Source organism: Peromyscus maniculatus, chromosome 1 (genome assembly GCF_049852395.1).
Source record: "Peromyscus maniculatus bairdii isolate BWxNUB_F1_BW_parent chromosome 1, HU_Pman_BW_mat_3.1, whole genome shotgun sequence".
Lineage (NCBI taxonomy): Eukaryota > Metazoa > Chordata > Mammalia > Rodentia > Cricetidae > Peromyscus > Peromyscus maniculatus.
In genome coordinates this window covers 18,311,786-18,339,411 of record NC_134852.1, presented here as the reverse complement: position 1 = coordinate 18,339,411, position 27,626 = coordinate 18,311,786, and the positions used below count along the sequence as shown (strand labels likewise).

General features: G+C 40.8%; 3 protein-coding genes across 8 annotated transcripts in view; all 3 read right to left on the bottom strand.

The window, feature by feature from the left end:
• Positions 1 to 397: 397 nt before the first annotated feature.
• Positions 398 to 21,405, bottom strand: Znf134 (zinc finger protein 134). Of its 3 annotated transcripts, none has more exons than XM_076570928.1 (3): positions 21,281 to 21,405; positions 4,726 to 4,826; positions 398 to 3,920 (listed from the first exon to the last, which is right to left on the bottom strand). In XM_076570928.1, exons 2-3 carry the CDS (start codon positions 4,763 to 4,765, stop codon positions 2,692 to 2,694), a joined length of 1,269 nt encoding a protein of 422 aa, XP_076427043.1. In that variant the 5' UTR covers positions 4,766 to 4,826; positions 21,281 to 21,405; the 3' UTR covers positions 398 to 2,691. The 3 variants fall into 3 exon arrangements, with proteins under 3 accessions (XP_076427043.1, XP_076427050.1, XP_076427036.1); XM_076570935.1 differs by lacking the exon at positions 21,281 to 21,405 and adding an exon at positions 6,411 to 6,957; XM_076570921.1 differs by lacking the exon at positions 21,281 to 21,405 and adding an exon at positions 6,381 to 6,955.
• Positions 16,391 to 27,626, bottom strand: part of LOC102905460 (uncharacterized) — an 11,500-nt gene continuing 264 nt past the window's right edge. Inside the window, exons 1-4 of one of the 4 annotated variants that reach the window (XM_015989719.3) lie at positions 24,235 to 26,818; positions 23,678 to 23,716; positions 21,281 to 21,410; positions 16,391 to 20,054 (exon numbers count right to left, since the gene is read on the bottom strand). In XM_015989719.3, coding sequence (XP_015845205.3) covers positions 18,799 to 20,054; positions 21,281 to 21,410; positions 23,678 to 23,692 — 1,401 coding nt within the window. In that variant the 5' untranslated portion in view covers positions 23,693 to 23,716; positions 24,235 to 26,818 and the 3' untranslated portion in view covers positions 16,391 to 18,798. Of the gene's footprint in view, positions 20,055 to 21,280; positions 21,411 to 23,677; positions 23,717 to 24,234; positions 26,819 to 27,626 lie in introns of those variants that run through there. The other 3 variants (XM_076570905.1, XM_076570894.1, XM_076570913.1) reach the window with 3 other exon arrangements.
• The window catches only part of LOC102915140 (uncharacterized), an 8,630-nt gene continuing 7,968 nt past the window's right edge, over positions 26,965 to 27,626 (bottom strand). Inside the window, 2 exon segments of the mRNA XM_015989718.3 lie at positions 26,965 to 27,590; positions 27,592 to 27,626. Of these exon segments, the coding sequence (XP_015845204.3) occupies positions 27,551 to 27,590; positions 27,592 to 27,626 (75 nt within the window). The 3' untranslated portion in view covers positions 26,965 to 27,550.

Genomic DNA, 27,626 nt, shown 5'->3' with positions numbered 1-27,626 from the left:
AGTGCTGGGATTAAAGGCGTGCGCCACCACCGCCCGGCCACACATTTTTGCTGAGATGTCTGAGGAACTCCTTTAAAGATCTTAAGTGCTCTCTGGTTATATTAACTGAAGCCTGTGTCACAATATCTTCACAGGCTTTGTGTGATAGACTGCTCTGACTTCTTGATCTTGCTATTAGTAAATGCTGTGCGGCCACATCCTCAGTTACTTCTTCAGAACATGCTTTCTGACAATGAACCTCTCCATTTCAGTTACTTTTGTGATTAAGATGGGTTGGCAATTTCCCAAATCACATCTTCAGTCTTTTCTCTTCACACTTCATTATATTTCTTTTACTACAATACATCTGTTTAAAAATGTTCTTAGTTAAATGTCCATATAAAAATTCATACATGAATATCTGCAATCACTGTTTTTAATATTTAGAAGATGGGTCATGAAAAATGACAAATATGATAAGGGGTAACTGCGGTAAATCCATACTTCCAGCAGTCAATAATAAATGAACTGTTCATACATATAACATAAATACATGTCAAATTGGTTATGCAGACTAACAGCAGACAAGATGTACACAAATACTTGGAAGTTACATTGACATAAACCTCTTGAAGAACTTATGTACAGTAAAACCGGTGATTGCCTAGGGATTGAATGAAGGGCATGAAGGACATTGAGAAGAGTCCTGAAGAAACACATGGTAACTTTGGAGCTCTGGGGTATGTTCAAAATCACCGCTAGAATGGCTTTACAGTATATACACATATATCAAACTACACAACTACATACAATATACAGAGTTTGTTAACTACACTCCATAAAGCCTATAAAAATATTCCACTTAAAATTCTAGACGACCCACTTCTACAAGTAGACATTAATATAGTAATCCTACCATATCACTACAAATAACTTAGGAAGCCATCTTCCCCAGTGGTAAGCAACCAAGGTCATTTTCATTGTAACCAAGAATTCTGGTTATGTGCGAAAAGTTACATTCTTGGATTATTTCACTCTCTTGGTTACTGCCTATACAGCAAAGACATTTAGCAAAGATCTCAGGAAGGCATAGGAATCCAAAAAAAAAAAAATCTATGCTGAACTAGTGACCTCGGTCCTAAGTGACACAGCACTTTTTGCTGAAGAGTTCTATAAATCTTTTGACACTACACAGCTTTCATGAGTAGAATATTTAGGAATGTTCTTACAATGAGAATTTCCCCTGTAGTTAATTGAAACTAATCTGTAATTCCATATACTCACATCCACTATTTCTGTACTTTTGTTTAGTGGCACTTTTCGATATATAGCTGGTAGCCTGCATCCCAATCCTAACCACATAGGTCTCCTCAACGGTGCAAGGAGATATAGTGCATGAGCTAGAAATGAGACACATGATCCATTCTGCTCCCAAGCACATGGCAGATTATCACAATATATCAGTTTGTGGTCCTTCAAATAACTCTGAAATCCAGTCAAGTCAGATCCTCCAAATACTTGAAATTATTATCTATGAAGTGTTTTTCAACAATAGAAGGTAACACAGTAACTGGACTCAGAATCATCAGCAACCCGCTGTCCCATTTAAAATACAAGACTGTTTATCTTTTTAGCTGGTCAAATACTAACTTTATTTTCACTACACTCCAACCTCCCCTAAGATTAAAAGTAATGTAAATTCTAAGGAATTTATTATTGGAAGCCAAAGCAATAGAAGGCAAGTACTTGTTCTGGTTAGATGACTTAAAGATGTGGGATGCCCATTATGTTAGAAAGTTCATAAAGAACTGGGGATAGTGGCACATGTCTAAATACTCAGCTACTAAGAAGGCTGAGGAAAGAGAAGTTCAAGGCTAGCTTGGACAAAATAAAAATACTGGCTCAAAAAAGCAAATAAAAATATTTCACACTAAAACAACATCCAAGAAGTAAATTATTTCTGCAAGCTAAATACAGAGCATAGCTAAGATCTTCTTGGCTATAAACAACTCTGCCTGTCAAATATGACAGACTTGGGAATTATACTCTTATCATGTGCTACACAACTACTATAGGGACTTTGAAGTGTAAGTCTTTTCTTCCCAGAGGTTGCTGTAGCTGAAGTTTTCCTGGTCCTGCCTGGCCTAAGGTCAGGACAAATCTCTCTCACTAGCATCCCCCAAGTAAACACACAGAGAATTATATTACTTATAAACTGTATGGCCGTGGCAGGCTTCTTGCTATCTGTTCTTATATCTTAAATTTACCCATTTCTATTAATCTATACCTTGCCACGTGGCTTGTGGCTTATCGGTTGTTTACATCTTGCTTCTCATTGCAGTGGCTGGCAGCATCTCCTGACCCAGCCTTCTTTCTCCCAGCATTCTCCTCTCTGCTTGTCCCGCCTACACTCTACTTCCTGCCTGGCTACTGGCCAATCAGCGTTTTATTTATTAATCAATCATAGCAACACATTTTTATAGCATACAGAACATCCCACAGCGAATTGTTGAAGAGACTAAGATGGAAGAGATTAGATGGTTTCAGTCATATGTACTAAGAGACAGTGACATGTTTCTTGAGCTAGTCAGAATGTACAACATAGCTCTTGAAGGCTTACTACATACTTGCCATTTCTAATGCATCTCCCTGTCATGACCGCTCACTATGAGATTCAACATCTGACTGAATACTGTTGTGCTACAAGCACCCCTAAAGTCTTCTTGCTGCATGAATCTTTTGGTGCCGATTCAGGTGGGAGCTTAAGCTGTAGGCTTTCCCACACTCACCGCACTCATATGGCCTCTCTCCAGAGTGAACTTTCTGGTGCCGAACAAGGTGGGAAGTTCGGATGAAATCTTTCCCACACCTGCTGCACACAAAAGGCCTTTCCCCAGTATGAACCCTTTGGTGTGCTATAAAATCAGAGCTTCTACTGAAAAATTTCCCGCAGTCAGGGCACTCAAAAGGCTTTGACTCAGTGTGAATTCTCTGATGTTTAATGAGGGTGTATCTGTGCCCAAAGGATTTCCCACAATCACGGCAATCATAAGGGTTTTCTCCAGTGTGGATACTTTCATGCTGAACAAGTGTCGATTTGTGTCTGAAGATTTTGCCACAATCATTGCACTTATAAGGCCTTGAGCCACTGTGTACCCTCTGGTGTACTATTAGGTTGGAGTGATGGCTAAAGTATTTCCCGCATTCCGGGCACTTGTAAGGCATTTCTCCAGTGTGGATTCTCCTATGTTGAGTGAGGTTGTCTTTTCGACTGAAGGCTTTTCCGCATTCACTACACTCATAAGGCCTTTCTCCAGTATGGATCCTCTGGTGCTGGATGAGTGTGGCTTTGCGGCTGAAGGCTTTCCCACATTCACTGCACTCATAAGGCTTCTCTCCACTATGGATCCTCTGGTGCTGCACAAGGGTATCTTTGCGGTTGAAACCTTTCCCACACTCACCACATGTATAATGCATTTGTCCAACATGGAAGTCCTCTCCATTCGCAGTGCTCCCTGCTCTCTTCTTGCTATGGGTGACCTTTTGTTGGTGACCAATCAAACTGTCCTGAAGGTTCCTCTGCTCCACCTCGCATATAGAGGGCTTCTCTGAAGAGTAGGGCTCTACATGAACTTTGAAATTCTTAAATAATGAGGCTCTACTGTCATTCTTTTGTAAAGAATTCTCGACATTATTATGCTTTAGGTTCTGGCAAAAGTTTTCACTTAACCAGAACTGTCTCTCACATGCCCGGCATGAGTAAGTTACAAGTGCAGGGTATGTTCCTTGGTCTTCCTCCACATCCAAAAGACCATTCAAAATGGGGCCACATATGCCACAAGGATAAGTTGTCCGAGTGAAGAAGGAACCTGCCTTGGGAATGTTAACATGTGGTACTCCAACAGAAGGCTCTGCTTCATCCTTCACTGCACACCAACAACCTGAAGGCAGAAAAAACACTGGTATTTACATGCTGAAATACATGTTGTCTTAGTCAGGGTAACTACTGCTGCCAAAATACCTTGGCCAAAGGCAAGCTGGGGAGGAGTTTATTCAGCTTACTCTTCCACAGCACTGTTCATAATTAAAAGAAATCAGGACAGGAACTCATATGGGGCAGAAACCTGGAGGCGGGCACTGATATAGAAGCCATGAAGGGGTACTGCTTACTGGATTGCTCCCCATGGCTTTTTTGGCCTGCTTCTTACAGAACCCAGGACCACCAGCCCAGGGATGGCACCACCCATAATGGGTGATCAAAGAATAGAGAAGGCTATGAGATAAAGATATAAGAATGAGGCTAGTACAGGAGAAAAATTAGTCTTTATTATTTCTCTAAAAATGACTTCTGGAAAGGCTTGGCTGACTGCTAGTAACAGGTCAGAGTTACGCATAAGTGTATGTTCCTGGCCCAGGAATGTCTGATTCAAAATGAGTGGCTTATATTCAAAGACTATTAAAGAATTATGTATACATCTGATGATCTTAGTTCAGTCCAATGATCTTCTTTCAGTCCAATACTAGAAAGACTGACGAGGGAGCAATAGAAAACATTTGCATTAGAGACATGGGGAGAAAGCCCTGGGTCAGAAACTAGAGCAAAAATAACAAAAGGGGTAGATGGAAAGGAAAAGACAGAAAGAAGGTATGTCATCTGGCATTGGCTTCAAATGGTAGTGGACACAAGACAGGCTTCTGATACCATCTGATAAACATTTGAAAGTCATGCCCTCCTCTAGTTCTTACTTGAGTTGGTCCAAGCTCTTTGTGCTGCGCTTAGAGTCATCCCCTCTCAGTCAGGTGCCCAGGACTCTCTTGCTTGCCATCGTTCAGGAATCATAAAGGATCTGGAAGACAGAAATCACCAGGGAAAGCATAGGTGAGTAGAAAAACATACTCATGCAAGACTGGGAGGAAAATACAATAAAATAAAGCCTGTCTTGCAGGAACAGTCCAGTGAGTTCCACAAACAATGACTATGATAACTGAAAGCTTTATTTGCTGATCCAGAAAAAATGTTAAAGGGGTGGCAGAACATGGAGCCCTGAAGTGTGTGCTTGTAGGCAAAGTCTTACCACCAGGGAAAAAGCATGAAGGATGTGATCTGCTGTGATAACCTTAAGACCCTTGATGCCCAAATATGACCTGGCTAGTCTCCTGATAGTAAGAATTGGGAAACAAAGAGAATGGAGGGGAAAATTCATTGTATCTAAGGCTTGGCAGCCAGAGAACCTATGTGAAGGAATCAGGTAAAACAGTAGTGGCTAAGGCACAGCTATGGTAAGAAAAGATCAAGCCCTATAGTTTAAAAAAGGAAAACAGTGTCATCCTAGGAGCCTAGGATAGCTCCCCTATCCCATGAGATGGTAAATATAAAGCACAGAAGGCATCATACCACAATAGTACAATGTATGAACTTCATCAAGAAGCTCCCATTTCAAACAGGAAGAGCACCTAAATTCATTCTCAGGCTATGTCACATGGTCCTGAGCCAAATGGAAAACTTCCCTCAAGTTTCCTGTTTCTCATCTTAAACACCACATAAAATAACACCCATAATAAATCTCAACCTCATCCAAATCTCTATGTCTCATACCTCACCTATGAGGTCTCCAGCGATTCCTTCCCCAGGATGCTGGACCAGAATATTTTGCAAGCTTTCCTGCTGGTTGCACTGTGAGACACCTTGGATTGACCATGTCTAAACCCCAATTCTTAATCCTTCTGAAAAAAAATGTTCACCACTCTAACTTATCATTTTCAACCTTTCAGATGTTTATGAAGTGGGGGAGGGGTAGTGAGACAGTTCTTCACTCACTGCTTTCACAACCACATTTGATAAGACCAGGAAACTTGGACGGTTTCATCTCCAAACTTATCTTCAGAATTTAATGATTATCCAGAATCCATTCCACGTTCCCCCAACCCTATGCTACTTGAGTATTTCCAGAACATTCTCAGAGTCAGTTGCAATAGCTTCCTGGCCTGAGTCCCTGCTTCAGTCCTTATCATCCCAACCCCACAGCAGACTGTTTCCTGAATGAATACCGGAATGCATATTTAAGTCTTTTTAAGATCATCTTTTTCTATCATTCAAAATGCTCTTTAGTTCTCAAAGGAGGATACAATTCATCGTAAGCGTGTGTCGCAGGATAGGAATGACTGCAAAATCTCTCCTGCATACAAGGGTCAAAAAGGCACCCACTTTTCGCTTGTTTCATGCACTCGCCAAGCCTCTGCTCTGGTCGTGTTTTGTTTTGCCATCACACAGCCCTTCATTCCACTGCTGGTCAGAAACCGCAATCCTCCCACTCACTCGGGTCCCCTGCCCTGCAGCCACTTGTGGATTTCTGATTAGAGGTTGAGGATGACAGGTGAAGGTCTGAGAACTTAGGACCCACCTGCGCAGGGTTCATGGCCACCGCCCTCACCTGCCTAAGCACCACCAAAATAGGGCGAGCAGGGACCGCTGTCACTTGACCCTGGAGACGAGATCTCTTGGCTCTGTCACCGCTCAATATTCCCTCAGGGGCAAGTAAGTCTCCTTTTGTGAATTCTGGCGCCCGTAAATCGGAATGGGCTCCAAAGTTTTGGCCATTATGTTGCCAAGACGCTCGACCTGGGAAAAATTCCGGAAGTCCCGCCTAAAAGGAAATGCTCCCAACTTGCGCGCTGGATTCTGGGCAATGTAGTTCCTTCAGAAAAATTGACCCTAGGGGCGCTGACTCTGGCATCAGTTAGGACCTGAATAGTGTGGCTTGGCTGAAAGTTCTGGGAAAGGTCCCAGAAACTCGCTGGGAAGAGCAGAACCTCCTTCATCCGAGAGAACAACGAGTGCAAATATTGAGACAAATTACGTCAAATGTTCCCCGAATGGGCATACACATCAAAATAGGTAAGGATATTTAACTGCCCACTCTTATGTTCTTCTTTGTTAATAAGTAAAATATAAAGCTTGAAGTCAGTTGTCCAAGCTTAAACGGTGAGAATTGTCCCAAGACATAAAGTGTAGTTTTTAGAGAGAGGTTTTGTATGGATATTTGAGCTCCAAAGTTGGCTAATGAGGAGCACTTCCTCAGCTTTCCATAGATACAAATTTCACCTAGGAGGGCTCCAGGAGATGACCAGATTGGAAAGGGAATAACAGAATATTCTAAAAGCAGGTGATCAACAGAGGCACCTTTCTGTATGGTATCCAATGAAGTAACACTCTTATCTAAATGGTGTGTGCCCCTTAGCCCTTAAGCTGAAATACATTTATTTCCTTTTGGGAATATGCTACCTATTTGAGAAATGAAAACTATTTTAAGTGTCCCACGTGCTAAGATAAAGAGTTGGCATGGTCTCACTGACAGCCGTGTGCAAAGATATCATCAGGGCATGGAAATGTAGATTTGGAATAACTGACCTCATTTCACCTACAATTCCAGGAACAACATTAGAGTTGAAATTTCAGATGATTCATGGGGGAGAGAGAAGCTTTTACTGTTTAAACAACCAAAACCTGTTTAATCACGACCATGTTGTCTTCACAAGTACATATATATTCTGAGGAAGCCAATGGCATTTGGAAAGAGTTAGGGCATCGGGATAACTCAAGGAGATACTGAAGTCTCAGACATGCTCAATGCTGACCATGAAATGTGCCTGTTACAGAGCTTAATCCTAAAATGTAATTCACTAAGTGACAAGAGATGGACAGTTGTGACTCTGACTTTACCACTATTTGGTGATTCATTTAGATCACCTTCATATATAGATATGTTTTAGAAAGCTTCCTCTGTATAGGTTTTCATATTACCCTTCAAATATCCCTTAATTTTAGCTTCTAACTCCCCGTATTCCCAATCCACAACCCCGCTCTCCTCACTATCCTTAATTTATCCTCCCTTTCCAGACCTCCATCCATATCTATTTATTTCTGTTTCCTAAAGAGATAAGCCTGTTCCCTCTAAGCCCTTACTCTATACCTATTCTTTGTGTTCATATGGATTGCAGCTTGGTTCTCATTGACTTAACAGATAATATCCACATATAAGCAAATACATACCATGTTTGTCTCTCTCCATCTGGAATACCTTGCTGAGGATGAACTTTTTTATAGTTCTATCCATTTGCCTACAAAATTCATAATGTCATTAAAAACATTGAAGTAGTATTCTATTGTGTAAATGTACCACATTTTCTTCATTAATTCTTCTGTCAAGAGACATCTAGGTTGTTGCCAATTTCTGGCTATTATGAACTGAGCAACAATGAATGTAGTTTAGCAAGTGTTTCTGTAATAGGATGAAGCATTCTTTGGGTATATGCCCAAGAGTGGTATAGCTGGAAATATAGGTATATGGATTTCCATCTTCTTGAGGACCCATCACACTAATTTCCATAGTGGTTGGATGAGTTTGCACCTCCCCTACATCCTCACCAGCATGAGCTGTCACTCGTGTTATTAATCATAGCCATTCTGATGGGTGTGAGATAAAATCTTAAAGTAGTTTTGATTTGCATTTCTTTGATGGCTAAAGATGTTGAACAATTCTTTAAATGTTTCTTAGTCATTTAGGATATTAGCCCTTTATTGAATGTGTAGTTGGTAAAAATCTTTTCCTATTCTGTAGGCTGCTGCTTTCTCTGAATGATGGTGTCCTTTGACATGCAGATGCTTCTCAGTTTAATGAGTTTCCATTCATTAATTTTTGGTTTTAGTACCTGTGATGAGTGTTCTGTTCAAAAAAGTGTTTATCCGTGCCAATGAGTTCAAGGCTATTCCTCACTTTCTATTATCAGGTTCAGTATATATGCTTTTATGTTGCAGTCTTTGATACATTTGGAGTTGAGTTTTATGAATGTTCATGAGTTTGGATCTGTTTGGATTCTTCTACATGCAGCTATCCAGTTTGACCAGCACGATTTATTGAGGATATCTTTTTCTACTGTGCATTTCTGGCATCTTTATAAAAACTCAGGTGTGCAAAGGTGTGTGACTTTAGGTTTGGGTCTTCAATTCGATTCCATTGATTAATGGGTTTTTGTGACAATACCATGCTATTTTTATTACTGTAGCTGTGTAATACAACTTGAAATTGGGAATGGTGATACCTCCAGCAGTTCTTTTATTATTCAGGATTGTTTTAGTAATCCTAGGTTTTTTTGTTTTTGTTGTTTGTTTATTTCTATATGAAGCTGAGAGTTATACTTCAAAATATGTGAAGACATGTTGTTGGAATTTTGATGAGAATTGCATTGAATCTCTAGATTGTTTTTGTTAGGGTGGCCATATTTACTATGTTACTCCTACCAATCTATGACCTTTCCGTCTTCTGATATCTTCTTCAGTTCCTTTCTTCATGAGTTGAAGGGTTTTGTTTGTTTGTTTGTTTGTTTGTTTTAATCATACAAGTTTTTCATTTACTTGGTTATAGATACCTCGGGATAACATATTATTTCAGGCTGTTATCAAAAGTGTTGTTTCCCTGCTTTGTTTCTCAAACCTTTCTATAGGAGGACTACTGAATTTGTAAGTTAAGTGTGTATGCATCTATTTTGCTGAAAGTGTCTATTAGCTGTAGGAGTTCCCAGGTGGAATTTTTGGGGCCCTTATGTATAGTATCCTATCTTCTTTAAATATATTTTGACTTCTTCCTTTCTAATTTTTATCTCCTTGATCTCCTTCAGTTGTCTTATTGTTCTAGGTAACACTTCAAGCACTGTATTAAATAAAAAAGGAGAGAGTGGTCAGCCTTTTCTTGTTCCTGATTTGAATAGAATTACTTTGAGTTTCTTTCCATTTAAGTTGATGTTGGGTATGGCTTTGCTATAAACTGCCTTTATAATGTTGAGGTATGTCCTTCTATCCTTAATTTGTCAAAGATTTTTATCATGAAGGGGCATTAGATTTTTTTCAAAGGCCTTCTTTGCATCTAATCAAATGATCATGTGGTTTTTGTCTTTCTGGCTGTTTATATGGTGGATTACATTTATTGATTTATGTATCTTGAGCCATGCCTACTTCTCTGGGATGAAGCTTTCTTGATCACTGTGAATGATCTTTAATGTGTTCTAAGATTCTGCTTGTTTGTTAATGAGAATTTTTGAATCTATGTTCATAATGGAAATTGGTGTATAATTCACTTTCTTTGTTCAGATTTTATGTAGTTTGGGTAACTACATAATCAGTGTAACTGTAGTCTTGTAAAATGAACTGGATAGACAAGGGTCCTTCTGCTTTACATTCTTTTGCTCTTCCCCCCCTCCTCCAATAAACCTCTTTCACTAACTCTTTTGTGTGGTGTGTTCTCATAGCAACATACATTGGCAGGGCCCTCCACAGGTACTAGGGGACTTTCTTTTCTGTTCTAGTCTATTGAGTGTCCCTTACGTTTCTTGTACCTTGTAGACAAATTGTTCTTTATGTTAGGTTTTTTTTTCTATGATTTTGTTTAAAATATTTTCTCAGCCTTTGAGCTGAGTTTTTTCTCCTTCCTCTGTTCCCATTATTCTTAGATTTTTCTTCTTTTTGTAGTGTCCCAGATTTCCTGGATGTTTTGTGTCAGGAGTTTTTTAGACTTTTCTTTGATTGAGGTATCCACTTCTTCTATTGTGTCTTTAATGCCTGAGATTCTTTATTCCATCTCTCATATTTTGTTGGTGACACTTACCTCTGTGGTTCCTGTTGAGTTCCTATATTTTTCATTTCCAGATTTCCCTCATTTTGGGTATTTATTATTGATTCCATTTCCATTTTCATGTCTTGAGTGGTTTTATTCATTTTTTCCATGGTTTGTATTTTCATTGATTTCTTTAAGGGGTTTATTCATTTCTTCTTTATGGACCTCTCTCATATTAATAAAGGCTGATTTAAAAGCTTTCATTTGTGCTTCCATTATGTTGGAATATTCAAGGCCTGCTAAGGTAGGCTGCTGGACTCTAGATGGAGAGGTGAAGATAGGAAGTTAGCCTACCTGCTTCCCTGATTGGAGTGATGCCAGGGGTCTGAAGGATGGGGTACTCAGAAGGCGCAGTAATGACTCAGAGACAGTGCTACTGCAAGCTGACAGGTCTCCAGGCTTCTGCACTTGCTAAGTAGCTTCTCTGCAACAGTTTCTTTAGCTTCCCTAGCTTCTCTTAGCTTCTAATTTTGCCCTGGTGACCTCAGTCTTTTATTATCATAAGTAAGAGGGAGCAGAAAGAAAAGGGGGAAATCACCCAATACAAAATGTTCTCATGATTTCAAAGGTTATTCTTAGAAAATTACAAATATATTCTTCATCATCTTTAACTATACAGAAGGACTATCCCAGACTTAACATCAATGCAAGCATAATCTGTTTTTATTATTAATGATTATACAATATTCTGAGCACTTGACCCAAATGCAATTTCGCAAAAAAAGGTAAAAATAAGAACAGTGGGTCAATGTACCAGACAGTCATTTCCTTCTCACACAGTCTGCTCCGACCTCAAGACTGCTGCAGCCGCCTAAGTTCCTCCTCAGCCCTCTGCAAACACCAAGCCCCATGACTGGTGGGCCACAATGACCTCAGACAAGAAATCTGTTCCTGCAAGTCAGCAACTTCTGTTCTTCTATATCCAACAATTCCAAGGAAGACCTGTTCCAAATTTTAGAGCTTCCATGAAAGGAATCTCACATTTTCTGGCAGCTCTTTTTAATCTAGGAACCCAATAAAGCTTGTAGCAATCACTCCAACCACTGCCACATTGTGTCCACACTCCTTCAGGAGGTATCTGGATTAAAGTTGCCATCTCCATTTCTTGGTGGAGGCCAACATTTTCCTCCTATTCTATGTTCTCACACTTTTAGTTTGTCATCTCATCTATATGTTACTCCATCCAGTCTTCAGCCAATACCCCTTAGGGCCTCAAGTTTTACACAATGCCCCTGGAATAACCTCAGAAACTGAATTATTAATCATGGCCAATTTAAGTCCAGTTTGTTAATACACATCATACCATGTGCTATAGTTGACCACACATTTGGTACAGGTTATCCAAACCTGAAAAGCTTCCCCAGGCTTCAGGTTCTTTCCCATGAATTGCATAACTGCCTTCACCCCAGCCTGGCTGATCATCTCTGTATAATTTCCTGTGAAATTTACTTCACTCTTTTCCTGTATCACTGAAATCACCATTGATCTAGGAACATAGAACATGAAGATCAGATAGAAGAAAAAGACTAGCATACAAGAAGTAATTATATGGAGGAGAACATGGCATGTGCGTGCCATAAAGCATGACCTCAGGACATGTAGGGATTTCTGCTTTGGTCCTCTAGAGTCATGCTAAGCAGAAGATCTGGAGGGGATCGCACAGAGGGTTGATGATCCACAATCTAGTGTCCCTCCCTCATCTCCAGTCTCTGCTGGCAGCACGTCAGGCATCTTATATGCCATCCCCAGCAGAGTGGCTTGTTTGCAGGGAGTGCCTGCTGGAGTTGAGGAGTAGATAAAACAAAATGTGGGGGAAAGGAGGTTAGGGGGGAAAGATCTGTGGGATCCACCAGAGATGACATGAGGGTGGGGGAGGCTGCTGCAGGTGTTCTGTTGCCCAGATGAGGAGTGTGTTGAGGGATTAGACTTGGGGGAATGGAGGGAAAGGTGAAAATTAGCAGTTAACCTATCTGCTTTCTTGGCAGGAGTGGTCAGTGTGTTCCCAGGGAATCCCTGTTGGAGCTGGGGAAGGGAAGTTTGCAAGGGAAGATCTGTGTGATCCACTGTAGATGAGTGCAGGAAGGGAAGGTGGGCTGGAGCAGGAATGGAGAGAAAAGTGGAGATCTGTAGTTAGCCTATCTTCTTCCCTGGCTGGAGTGGCCTGTGTGATCACAGGGAGTGGCAGAGTGTGTATGTGTTAGTTCAACGAGGAACTTCCATACTCAGAGTGACAGCACTAATTTACATTTCCACCTAGAGTGTATAAAGGTTCTTTCTCTCTGCTTCTTGCATCCTCACCATTGGTTTTTTTCAATGATAGCCATTCTGACTGGGGTGAAAGAGAATACCAGTATTGCTTGCATTTGCATTTCCTTCATAGCTAAGGATGTTGAACATTTTTCTATACTTATTCCCGCTGCACTTTAAGATCTTAAAAACACATGAATACACTGTACTATCAAACCCAGTCCCCCATTTCCTCCCTTTCAATTACTCCCTATTAACCCACCACTTTTCCCAATTTCATGTGCTCTTTATTTTCAATTTAATACCCACCTAGTCCATTTAGTACTGACTGTATGTACACAGTGTGAGACCATCTTCTAGAGTGTGGGTAGTCTCTCCATTTCCCACACTCTCTTCAATGTGTAACTCTTTGGTGTTGACTGAGGACAGATTTATCTCTTGGAGATTTTGTGCACTCACTTGTATAATTTTGCACCTATGTGATCATTTTTGAGTCTACTGAGGTAAGATTTGTACCTGAAGAATCTCCTGCATTTACTGCATTCACAAAGGCATTCACCAGCATCAACTGTTACTCTCTGCTGCCCTATTTCTCCCAAAGAAATCACACTTGACACGTGATTATGAAGAGTAGAGCCTACCATAGTAACAGAGGGAGGGGGTAATTGTGGGCTGGAAAGATGATTCAGAAGTGAAGGACACATACATCTTTTATTGAGGATCTGAATCCAGTTATCAGGATGCACGTGCGCATCTCATAACTAACTCCAACTTGCAGGGGATCCAAATCTCTGGCCTCTGGTGAATCTCACACTTCAGCATTCCCATACACACAATCTAAATAATAAAAATCTTAAAAAATCAGGACAAGAAAGGATACTTCCTAGAAATGGCTTGGTGAAAGAATCAAGCATCAAATATTTGCCTTTGTCAGAGAAGCAAAAATAACGGAGGGGCAAAACTTCTAATAGGGAAAGGTTATAGGAATGACAAGTTTGGCAGCTGTTGGCACAGGGAAGGTGGTGGTGGGTTTCCAAGAAACTTGGCATCCAGTATGACTAAGGGGGCATATTTGGCTTTCTTTCGTTGATCTACAGGTGAAATTTTGGACAGCTGATAGTTATCAGCTTCTGATCATTCTGTCTTACAGATCTCTAGTCTACATGTACTGGCTCTTGGTACCTTGTCTGTCATATCTGACTTGGTTATGTGATACTACGTACATACATACATATGTACATACATACATGTGTGTTCTGTCAACTGTGTAACTGCCATGCAGGATTGCTATGTTTATCTTCAGGCTGTGTTGCTCTGAAACTCTTAGATAAATTCCTAAACATTTCTACTCCATTTTTTTTTTTACTTTAAAATACATCACTTATTTTTTTTTGTTTCCAAGCTGTAGTATATTAGTAAATTAAAATGTGTAAAAATAATGCTTAAGGCATACACTGTAAATAGTCAAAAACCAACCAAAAAACCAGTGCATTGGAGTGTCACTGTCATAAATCTATGTATAGATTTAATCAACCCTTTTGTTTTTAGGTCATGGTTAATCTTAGTTACCTTAAATGGATTGAAAGTTGTTTAGAAAACTGGTAAAGCATCTTTCTGGGAATGTTTTTTAAACATTTATTTCTTTTTTGTGTATGTATGTATAGGCCATAGAACAATTTGAAGGAGTTATTTTCCTTTTTCTTCCACCATGTATATCTCAGGGAACGAACTCAGGTCATCATCAATTTGGTGGTAAGGTTTACCCACTAAGGAATCTCATTGGCCTTTCTGGGAAGATTTATGATAGGATTTCCAAGGATGATTAGTGTCACGTCATGAAAGTAAAGGAGGAAGATGTCCCCTGAGTGTTGATGGCACTGCCTGTTAGGGGATTGGATGAACAAAGCCCAAATGCTGTCATACAACAACCAAGCTTGATTCTTCCCCATGGGCAATTTTTTTGCTTTTGCCATGACTTGAAGACACCAGACTGCAGATCATTCAACATTTGTTCACTCATTCACTCATTTGAGACAGTATCTAATTATGTAGTTCTAGCTCTACTGAAACTATGTAGACCAGGCTGGCTTCAAACTCACAGAGATCCACCTGCCTCTGCCTCTGGAGTGCTGGGATTAAAAAGGCCTGTGCCATCACACCGGTCTTCAATTTTTAAATGGCAGACTAGACTATAGTAATTCTCTTAGGCCTTCAGCCTTAGACTGGGAATGGATAATGCACCCTATTGTTCTGAGTCTTGCAGCTTCTTAAGACTGGGCAGCAACTGGTTTTCAAGGCTTCCCGGCCACTGTGGGATTATCCAGCCTTTGTATAAACAATTTTAACTTTACTCTCCTTTTTACTGTATATCCATTTTCTATTGGTTCTATTCCCCTTGATAACTGTAATACAATATCTAGTCACAGGGTAAGTTCAGTAACACCAAGAAAATGTGAAAAAAAAACAAACAAACAAAAAACAACAACAACAATAAAACATAAAATAAAGAAAACCAAAACCCAAACAACAAAAAACAGGATTTTGAGATATATCAAAATTCAGGACTGGGATGTAGCTTAGCTGCTGAGTATTTAGCTAGCATGCATGGAGCCCTGCATTTAATCTCCAGCACCACATAAACTGGGCAGGATGGAACATGCATGTAGTCATAGAACTAGAAAGGTAGAGAGGCAGGAGGATAAACAAGATCATTCTCAGCTAATGAACTCAAGGCCAACCTAGACTACAGGAGACTGTCACACACAAACAAAAACTACTTGGTAAAAGGCATATATCTATATATGCACAATTAATTGCAATTCATTTGTAAGGACTCATAAGGTTTTTTTCACATAATCTTACTATTTGCATACATGAAAATATCCATTAAAAAGGTTGAATATATCCTTATACCCATTTTATATTTAGAGGGATAGATTAAAAAGGGTATTAGGAGACCTGGTTTTAAGTATGTTATTAAAATAGAAACAATGTATACATACAAAATTTTGTTAACATAATTACACCTCAATTAATTATCTTTAAAAAGTAAGAGTAAAATAATAATCAAAAGTTGTCACTTTCTAATGTTTTACTTACATATTTATGTTCTTCAGGTAATTTTTCACTGTTACATCAATATGATGGGTATAAAATGAACATATATCTCTTCCCAACTCAATCTTTGATAATATCACTTTGGCAGTTTGGAATTGCCCATGTTGGGAATGCAATTGAATATTCAAACCAGTATTTGCTTATACTGAAAGAGCTAGACTTAAGAGACAGGGAATATGTTACTAATGCAGACAATGTTTAAAAAATACAGCACCTTGACTATTACACTGTGAATAAAAGAGAAAAGCTGCTATAATGTTTTTCTAGTACTCAAACACATTTCCCTCCATTTACCAAGGACTGGTCTACCAAACCATTGAAGTTTGATAATAAAAGTTAGTCTATCAAATTTATCGAAGAATGAATGAAGTCTTAATACATATTGTTAGTATATATTTCTTTATTAATGAAAAGAACATTAATACAAATTTCCATTCAAAAATAGGCAAAATAGGTTTTAAAATCATACAGTTAGCAAATAAACACATAAAAATACTCAATATCATGAAATACCAAAAAAGCAATTAAGACTATATGTTATTATACACCTATTAAAATGGCTCAAAGCAAACACATTATCCATACCAAATACTAGCAGGAGTGTGGACAAGTGAGTTCACATGCTGTCTACAGCAGTGGATCTCAAACTGTGGGTAGTGACCCCTTTGGAGTTGTACAACTCTTTCACAGGGGTCACCCTAAAAACATCAGAAAACAAATATTCACATTACAATTCATAATGGTAGCAAAATTACAATTATGAATAGCAACAAAATAATTTTATGGTTAGTGGTTCCCATAACATGAGGAACAGTATTAAAAGGCTGCAGCATTAGGAAGGTTGAGACCAACCACTGATCTATACCAAGCTAGTTCAGTTTGACAATCTCTTAAAAGTGGAAACATTCACACATACTGAATTACTGGCCCAAGAGAAATAAAAACATATGCATAATGAGTCATATGCCTTTATCCATTGTAGTCTTTTTAATTTAAGGATTCAATTTAAGTAGCTGAATACATAAAAAGATCAATGGGTATTGTTGTAGTTATAAAAAACAAACACAGTAGAGTAGTATAAAGGATAAGGTATAAAAAAAGCAGCAGTGATAAATCTCAAAATAATGATGTACTGTCAAAAATATCTAGGTAAAAAGCAACTTTTGTTTTCATTCACAAACTGTACTCTTATGAGTCAAATATAAACTACTGAACACTTATAATAAGTCTGGGAAAAGGGAGATTATAAAAGGTTATGAGGTAAATCACAGACAAGGTTATCATCACAAAGATGAGTATACAACTTTTCAAAGAATAAACCATAGAGATGACTGCATTTATTAATACATCAATAAACTTTTAAAAAGTGACTCAAAATACAAAACTCAGAACTCCTACTTTCTGGAAACCAAAAGGCATGGTACCCTCCATTTTGATCTTACTCTGTCCTCATGCACAGGTAAGGGCAGCCCTTTGTTAATGCAAGAAATACTGACAAGCAGTGATAGTGGCCATACCAGACTGCAATACAGCAGCTGGACTGTGATTATAATAGCTATATTCCTGGACTACAGGATCTCCATCTCATTTTCCTGTCTCTATAGCAACAGATTTGAGGTAAACAATCAAGAAAGACCACATTATCCCACAAAATCTTAGATTTTTCTTTTTTTTTGACAATGACCTCAGCTATGTACATACACAGAGTTCCAGAGTTCTAGGTCCTGTGAACACAGCCAGAAACAAAGACTGCTGGGTGCACTTTTACAAGAGGCACATTTACAAGAGGTAGAGGCTGGCTGCAGACTCTACCATACCCAATTGTATGCCAATGATGCTTCACATCTGGATCTGCTCATCTCATGAGTGATACCAGCCTATGGAATAATTGCTATTGGGGCACATTCTTTGTAGACCCTTACAAGCTGCCTCTCCTTGTGTCATGGGCATTATAAGGACATTCTCTGAGAAAAATAGACGATAACAAAGATCCTGCAGCTCTTGGACAGCAATAAAAATTTGTTGTTGTTTTTTTTTCCTTTTGCTGCACCTTCAAGAGGTATACCAAGTTGAGACATCCACAGAAGCTGTCCATACTTTACTAGAAAATCAGTCTGTTTTCCAGCCTTCCCACTAGTAAACTGGACTCTAAGAGTAAAGGTAGCTTTCAGAATAAGGCATTTATCTATTTATAAACCAGAGCAATGAGAAGGCAGTGACCAACCATAATTAGAAGGCTGGAAACATTCACCCAACTGTCATGTGACACTGATTAAAAACTTTTTTTTTTAAAGATGCAGGTAAGCAAATTGTAGCTACCTTCAGTAGACAATATGGTACATCTTCCTGGTAAAAGCTGAGTTGTAGCCATGCTTTCAACAGTTAAAAGCAGAAAACAAATTCTCCATAAATACTCCATTCAAGAGTTCCTCCAGGCAAGCAGCACTAACAGACAATTTGCATGATGGGGTGATCACTGCACACTGGTTATGTGGTAGAGAAAGACGGCTTCTACCACAAACACTCATACATGGCAAGGACCCTGGCCAGCTCAGTATGGGCAAAGCAGCTCCTGCATCTTCCCATGCCTGACCTCCTGAGTAATCTCACACCCCTGGATGTGGGCAGAATTAAGATCAACCTCAGAAGCTTCTCTAGTGTCACAATACTAAAAGAGAGCATTCCCTGTAAGTCTAAGGCTTTTCTCAAGTATGAATTTGGAGGAGCTAAATGATGTTTAAGCCTTGGGTTGAAGGCTTATCCAAATTGGCTACTTTTATGAGGTGTCTTACGAACTGTGACATTTTTGGTGATGAATGAGACTAGAACATTGGCTAAAAGAATTCCCACATGTGTCACATTCATAAGGCCTTTCTCCCGTGTGAACTACCTGATGCTGAATGAGACCAGACTTTTGGCTAAAGGACTTTCCACACTGGCCACACTCATAGGGCCTTGCTCCTGTGTGAATTCTCCGGTGTTGAATAAGGATAGAGCTTTGACTGAAGGATTTCCCACATTCACTACATTTGTAAGGTCTTTCTCCAGTGTGAACTCTCTGATGTTTAATAAGGGTAGCTTTTTGGCTAAAGGATTTCCCACACTGGTTACATTCATAAGGCTTTGCTCCAGTGTGAATTCTCCGGTGTTGGTTAAGAATGGCACTTTGACTAAAGGAATTCCCACACTCACTACACTTGTAAGGCCTTTCTCCAGTGTGAACTCTCTGGTGTTTAACAAGTGTAGCTTTTTGACTAAAGGATTTTCCACACTGGCTACACTCATAAGGTCTTGCCCCAGTATGAATTTTCTGGTGGTCAACAAGACTGGAGTTCTGTCTAAATAATTTTCCACATTCACTGCACTCATAAGGCCTTTCTCCAGTATGTATTCTACGGTGATCATTCAGGTGGGAGGTTTGGCTAAAGAATTTCCCACAATCACTGCACTCCCAAGGCCTTTCTCCAGTGTGGACTCTCTGGTGCTGATCAAGCGAGTACTTGCCACGGAAGGTTTTCCCACATTTGCTGCACTCATAAAGCTTTTTCCCAGTGGAGGCTTTTGGCTGGTGCATAGGTGTTTGTTTTTGAATGGAAGTCTTCGCACAGGCTCCTGACTTACGACTTTTATGACTGTGAGCTTCTTTCCTACCCTCTTTGCTTTTGCTGGGCTTCAGATTGTTGGGAAAGACCTGGGATTTCAGAAGACTCAGTATGTCTGGGAGGTCCTTCTCAACATCCCAAATGGGGAAGGACTTTGCTGACGTATGGAATAGGCATTGTTTCAAGTATGAGGCCTCGTCGGCATTCTTCTTCAAGAGTTTTTCTGTACTAGTATGTTTTTGGTGCTGATTAAATTGTGAACGTGCCTCTGTACTCTGATTCTGCCCAGGTAGATCAGGCAGGAGCAAAATGTTTTGAAGAATTGGGACACACTTTTCACAGAGGTGAGTTTTTGGTGGAGAAAGAGTTGTCTCAGATCTCCAAACCCATGATGCTCGTGTCGAAACTCTCTGCTCTTCATCTTCTGTTCTATGCCCACAACCTGCAAGACAATAACTGCTGAAATGCCTGTTGACTATGTTCAGAGGAGGATGCCCCAGCATCCATACAGGCCACAGAATGCTTCTCCTGAAGACAAGGGAGCTACCAGGACGAGCTGCATTGCAACATCGGGTTGCTAAAGAGAACAGAATTGTGAAGACCTCACTGAATGAAGGCCACCAGGATGGCGTGAACCACAAGGGAAAGATGTCTAACTCTTCTACCCATGGCCTTAAGCGTCTGTAACACAGTGGCTAGACATTCATCATGGAGTAGCCTCCAAATCCCTAGGGCTTTCCGCCCAGATTGTACCATAATATCATCTGCTAGTGCAAAGTGTAAGTTTTGCAGAAGCAGGTTGTGTGCAAGCCTAGGGAACTCACTACAGTTGAAAATGAATAGCGTGTGCTCAGATTTACATGTGAGGTCGTGTTGGAATCCATAGAGGAACAGTACAGTACAGTACAGAGGAACTGGAGGTGCATGGAGACAAGAACAGGGGTACCCAGGTGCCAGAAATCACAGATAAAATAAGTCAGAAAACTACCATGTCTTGCACCTAAGCCAAAATGGATACAGGATGGTTTTGATGATAGCCTGGATAGATGTCTTCCTCTAGCTGTTGCTTACCACACCCAGGCCTCCTATGAAGCCAGAATGACCTTTCAAAAGAACCAGATTACCCCCTCTTCTCCCCCAATGGTGTCATTACATATGACCACATGAAACAAGGTCCACAGGAAAGAAATGACATAACAAATGGTCAGCTCTGATAGACTGTCTCATAAGAGATCACCATAGATCCCAGGAAAGGAAACACTAATTTTTAAATATCCAAAATGGAGGATCCAGCAAGAACAGTACATGGTTCCAAAACTGCAGCCATGCCAAAGGAAGTCATAAAAAAGCCAGCTAGTCAAGGAGAAGCACTTGTGATGCCAAGGCTCAGGATTTTTAGACACCACTAGAGGCAAGACAAGCAAGATGGTACCCATTAATTAGGATGACCATAGGATGCCCAACTCCCTTACCACAGTAAGAAGCAGGTTACTTAGGGAGTGATCTACTTGGGATAGTAGACATAGCTCAGTGGTACAACACATACCATATTTAACCAGAATATGGAGAAATTAACAGCTCTCATGGTCCGGCCGTAGAGAGGATCAGTCTGCTTCTAGGGAAAGAGGACAGAGGTCTCAGGATGCTAGGGGAACATAAGAGCCTTACCCAGGGAGTTTATAAGTGCAAAGTTCTGCAGCGTAACATTGAGATACAGCAGCCTCTGAGTCTTGTCAAGAAGTCTCCATTCTTCACGTGAGAAGCAAATGGCTACATCCTCAAAAGTCACACAGCCCTGCTATAATTGGGACAGGTTATTCCATATCCAACTTCACCCCTATGTTGCCAAGAATACCCACTTATTTACCCATGCTCTCTTCTCTTTCCTCCCCACATTCCTACCTCAAAGCAATACCAGGTCCCAGTGCCGTTATATCCCACTAGATTCTAATTTTTCCAGTATTGGTGTCATAGCACTAGCAGCAGATACAATGACACCATCTAAACTGACATGTAGGGCTACATCTGTTCTTGTCAAACAATTTCTCAGGGTCCCCCTGATGGTCCCTCTTAGACATACTCAGAGATGAGTTCACCTTTCACTCTTACATCCTCACAATTGTCCTGATTGTCATAAGTGGTCCAGGATCCTGCTCCAGAGACCATTTGTTCTTTGCTTCAATCATAGCTACCCAGGATCGCTTGCAATCTCACACAGCATTCTTCTACTTCTGCCGATCTTCACATTCCCTAGACAATCACAGTCTTACTCTTGTTCTTAATCATGCCTAAGAAGTGGTTCAAAACATCAATGGCTCTCGAGCCCATATTCAGTAACTCACAGATGCAGATTTGTGTCCCTAAAATTACCCATCTGCCTGCATGAAATACCGTAGACATATACAGGATCAAACAAAATTTCAGTAAGCCTATAGCATGAAGAATAGTCACCACTTTTGGAGTCTTAGTTTGGGAGCTCTAACAGCAGACTATCTACTGGGTGGCTTATAAACAGAAATGTATTTCTCTCAGATCTGAAGGCTTTAAGTCTGATGTCAAGGAGCCATTACTGGCAGTTTCTGGTGAAGGTCCTGTTCTATCCTTATAGACTACTGATTCCCATCGGTATTCTCAAATGGTGGGAAAAAGAATTAGCTAGTTTCCTGGCATGCTGTTTCAAGGGCACTCACTAATCCCACATAAAAGGGATCTAGCCTCATAATCTAATTACTTCTCAAAGGCCACACAAGTTAGAATTCAACAACAGAATTCTGAGGAGATGAAACCATTCAGTCCTGGCCTTGAGACACCTTCGACTTAGTATTGCTGGCACTGTGACTGCCTTAGAAATTTGATCATAGTCTTTCTCATGTCCATCTCTCTCTACTTCTCTCACAATTGTGTTTCTAATGCCTATCACTTCTGCCTAGGTCACCAAGACTCACTCATAGCCCCACCTTTCCTGAGCAGCTATCATTATTACTACTATGAGAAACAGAACTACTCCTAATTACAATATACAGCTACATGTTTGGGCTAAATACTGACCAGCATTTTTTTTTAGATGTATCCATCTCAAGCCACTTCCCAAATTCCAGACATAGAAGGCCACCCACCCATATGATGTGTTCCTTCATTGACCTTTGAAATAACTTAAAAGTAGCTAAAAACAATTAAAAAATATTCTCAATGAAAATGAACCTGCATTTGATGGAGTTTCCATCCTTCTAGATCTTAAACTCTTAGAGCAGCAGTTCTCAACTTGTGGATTATGACCCCTTTGGGAGATTTAACAACCCTTTTACAGGGGTCGCCTAAGACCATCAGAAAACATATAGTTATGATCTATGATTCATAACAATGACAAAATTACACTTAGGAAGTAGGCATGAAAATAATTTTATAGTTGGGAGTCACTACACCGTGAGGAGCTGTATTCATCGATCACAGCATTAGGGAGGTTGAGAACCACTGTCCTGGAGGCCGTACCAATATTTGACTACTACCTTCCCCTCTTTAAAAGCTAAGACTCTATGCAGCACTAATTACAAAACCAATGTAGACTCCTACCACTTCCTCCATTTTCACCCTGATCTAGTCACGATTAACACTCACCTGGATTATTAGAGCAGCCTCCTCCATAGGTTTCTTACTGCCTCCCTCACAACAACTGGGTTTTCCATGACACAGGGACATGGAGGCTGATATGGCGAACATTAGGTCAGCTCCCTCCTCTTTGCTTTCCTTTTCTAAGTGTGCCATTGTTCTCATCACTCCAAAGCAGATACCTAGATCTCAATTCATTCTAGGTCTGAATCCTACCCTACTCCTTTTCATTCCCACAGAAGAAAACACGTGGGGTGAATCTGTGCATGATGTCAGACTCATCTCCAAGCATTTACACATTCCAGTGCCTGAGTCAACCTCATTCTGTTGTCTGTTACCATTAGGAACCACTTCAAAGAACCCCCAATATTGAATGGGGATGCTGTGCTTGGGTTTGTTAAGCGTTCTTTGGCCCAGGACAAAGTCATGAGTAGTGACAGTCTGACACGCTCTCCTTACCTGCATGAGGGCCATATCCACTTCTTCAGTAATGGATACCTGTAAGAGAGATATCATGAATGATGGCAGGGATCCAAATCCTTGGGTCTTTCTCTATACTTTCCCAACATGGAGCAAGGTGACCTGGGGGTGCCTTCATTACATCTGATCCCAAATACTCAGTGCTGAGGGTTACCTGTGGGGCCCTGAACAATGACTCAACTCGCCTGTGCTATGTATTTTCACCAGGAACAGCTTTTTGGAAAACCAAAAGCCCCCACTCAAGCCTGTGTACTTCTTCCCTACAGAAATTCCTATGTCGTAGGGATAAGGATAAAACTCCCCATCTTACTATTACAGGCTTAAAATATTCCGGACTTCAATATCGCTCCAAGAAATTACACACGCTGGGGCCCTGGCTGTCACACACTGCCCCATCTCGTCACAGTAGCTTTGCAAATAGGGAACCTAAATCACACACCAGGATTTGGAGAGTAGCGACTTAATCGGACTCCCTCACTCAGACTTTGTGAGATACTTGGTGAGGGCAAAGGAGCATCAGATGTCGCAGCACTTACCTAAGCCTGGTGAATGAACGTGGGCACAGCCATCCAACTAAGGCGCACACAGATGGCACGGAGACGGGACCCGGACTTGGGCAAAGCTGTCGCCGCCAGCGCCCAGTGTGCGATGAATGCTACTTCTAGAACCGCCCCTTTATACTCTTCATCCCCTAACGCTGGACAAAGGGGTCCTGCATACAATCAACAAAAACGGGACCCAAAACCGCTAAAACTAGCGCCACAGAATGCACCCGGAAGTCCCGCCCTATCCTACCAGTAAAAACCTGAAGATGATACTGTTCTAAATGCTCATTGGTTCAGTGTTCTTCTTTCTGTGACAAACGCACCCTGGGTAACGTAGTTCCTCTAGTTGTGCGTCTGTGGCTGGGTAAGCTGTGGACCCTCACCACCTGGAACAAAGGCTAAGCGGGATGCTGGGAAATGTCCTCATAGAGGGTAGCAAACAAGCCTCTTCCAGGTATTTGTTTTCTGGTCTGCCGTAGACTTGGGCCACCCCAGTGTTTTCCAACCAGGGGGCCAACAGAATACCCCAAAGGGCTGCAAGTAAGCTACACTGGAGGTCAAAGGGGCTATGGTTGGCTAGGAGGATGACACTCTCTCAGAGGGAGCAAAGAAACTTCTCCACTTCTTGCCCAAATTCTGGACAGGCATCATGATGGAAGCCCATGCCTAGCCTCCAGAACTGTAGGCACTTAGCTGCCCTAATCCACTGCTGGAGACTACCTGTAAGTAGTCTCTTCTAAATTGCTAGGTGTGTTACACTTCCATGATTTCTGCGCTCATATCCTGGAGCCCTCCCTTAGTATTCTAACACCCGTGCCCCATCTTTCATGGCACTTGAATTGTCCCTTCCTCTCTGTCCCGTCAGAGGATGCATCACAGATCACACATGGCCCTATAAACTTCAAATATGTATATATCGAGAAACTAGAGAGCTAGCCGACTTTCCTGAATACCACAAGGAGCATAGATTACCTCTCTTAAAAAACAGGACCTGTGTGAAGCCCACAAGTTCCTCACAACTCCCCCTCTTCTGAGGGTGCAGCCCTTTGCAAACAGACCCAGCCGGCCACCTACAGAAGTGGCCAGCTGTAGCCACCAACTGGTCATAAACTGAGGTTAAATGTAACCACAGTCCACAACTGCCAAAAGCAAAGATGAACACAGTTTAAGCAATTCTGAAACTTTTAACTTGTGGACAAGTTCTGTGTTTTTCTTGTATTTGTGTATTTAAGCATCTGTCAATCTCTGGACCGAACAAATAGCTTATGATGATATACAGCATGTGATTCCAGTACAGGATACTGGAGGCAAGAAAATCATTAGTTCCAGGCCAGCCTGGCTAGATAGCAAAACCCCAAGTCAAACAAAACAACAAAATATCAACAAATACCAACAGCAAAAGCCAACTCAACAGGTTGGAAAGTGTTGACGGGAATATGGCCAGCTTGAGTATGGTGAGCATGGAGAGCATGGCTCTGGCAGGCCTTGCTCCTCTCTCACAGACACTCTGCCTTGCTAAAAACCATTACACTCCTTAAAGCTTGCCCCCAAGGTCTATCATTTATTTGGCCATTCCATCTCTTGATGGAAGGTCCAGCTATCAAAGTACTTAAGTCCAACAATCAGAAGCCCCTTTGGCTCACCTAATTAATATGTCCAATTAAAAACTCTAACAGGAGGGTTTTCTGTTCTTCCTTTATAAGCTGCCATTTTCTTAGGTGCATTGCCCACCTCCCATTCACACAGAGGCAGTCCTTTGTCCCCCTAGGGATAAATATCCCTGCCCCCTCCCCCTTCTCCCTCTTCCTCTATCTCCTGTGTTTGTCTCTTATTTCCAGCCTTCTGTCCCCCTGGGGCAAATAAATCTCCTTTGTGCTGAGAACTTGGCCTTGGGGGTCCTGAGTTGATCTTTCAGTGCAAGTGTCCTGTCCAAGTGACTCAGTTGGTCTAAACTTCTTCCAGGCAGCTGGCCTGGATTCTGCTTCTACTCAGCTACTCTGGTCTCAATCTTCTTTGCAGCTTGGCTTGTTTACTCCTAGGAAGAAGGAGCCTAGGGAAAGTGCTCAGCTTCAAGGATTTTCTGAAACTATTTTGACTTGTCTCAGCTTCCTTCCTGTGTAAGGATGGAATGTTGCAATCTCACAGTTAACAGTTACACAGCAAAGCTATACATACATTCCTAAACAGTAAGAGGCTGCAGAAATCAATGAAGGCATAGTCACTAGACTTGTGATGATTTTTTGTAATAGGCAGAGTTCACTTGTTTTGCTGTAAAGCTCTTCCACTTCCTGCTTATCACACCCAGTATTATATTTCCAATTAGGGATCATACCTGGTAACCAGTATATGTAAATTTCTGGACAGGAGGGCATGTAACTTCTTATACAGCAGGTGAAAACCTCCCCTTTACAGTGTCAGGCACTACAAATTAGCATACAAGAGCTGAACAAATGCATGCTATCATTAGAAGGACAGAAAAAAAAATAAACCCTCTTCAGTGGCCCCTGCTTTCACCAAAATGGAAGCATCAAGGCCACAAATTAAGACCACAAAGCCCTATATGCCTAGGTCTCAGAAAGAAAACAAGATGAAAGAAATGAGAAATATTTTTGACTCAGCTGTACCTACAAGACAAAGTGAGATCTCCACAAAAGCTGTTGATCCATGCAGAGTTCAATTTTGTCTCCTACTATTGAGAAGAAGAATCCCAAAGACTACAGGTAGACTCAACAGTAAACGTGTTTATTAATGCACAGGCTAGAGGTTGGTAGTCTCAAGTTGGTAAATGGAAGGCTGGAAAAATTAACCACCATGTCAGTGTAAGACAACAATTTCCATAAAGAAGGGATGATAATGCTGGAAAACTTCAGCAGACTGAAGTCTGGTTCCTGCTGGTAAAACATGACAGATGCACGTTTCAACCACTCAGGAAAAAAACAAAACAAAACATGTTCCTCTTAAGGCTTTGCTCAGGATTTAGCCTTTCCTTAGCATGTTGAGGATACCAATGCACAATGAGCAAGCTGATAAAAATGTAAGATGGTTTCTACCACAGAAAATGGCTTGAGTATAACTCAGACAAGGGCCCAAATCACATCAACATGTATGGAGCAGTTCCTGTAAACCCCATCCATTCCTGAACACACAAAGAATACAAACGCCTTGGATGTTTGAAAATATAAGGTTCAACTTCAGGCAAGCAGTTCAATTATAAAAGTTAATACTGGGAAAAAAGGAAAAGGAAAAATAAATGAGAACACTCCCTGCAGGTCCATGTCTTCTTGAGCACAGTATGAACTTCCAAGACCTAAAGAATATTAGACCTTGGACTGAAGCTATTTTTGCATGTTATTCTCATGAAGCCTCTCCATGGTGTGAGACTT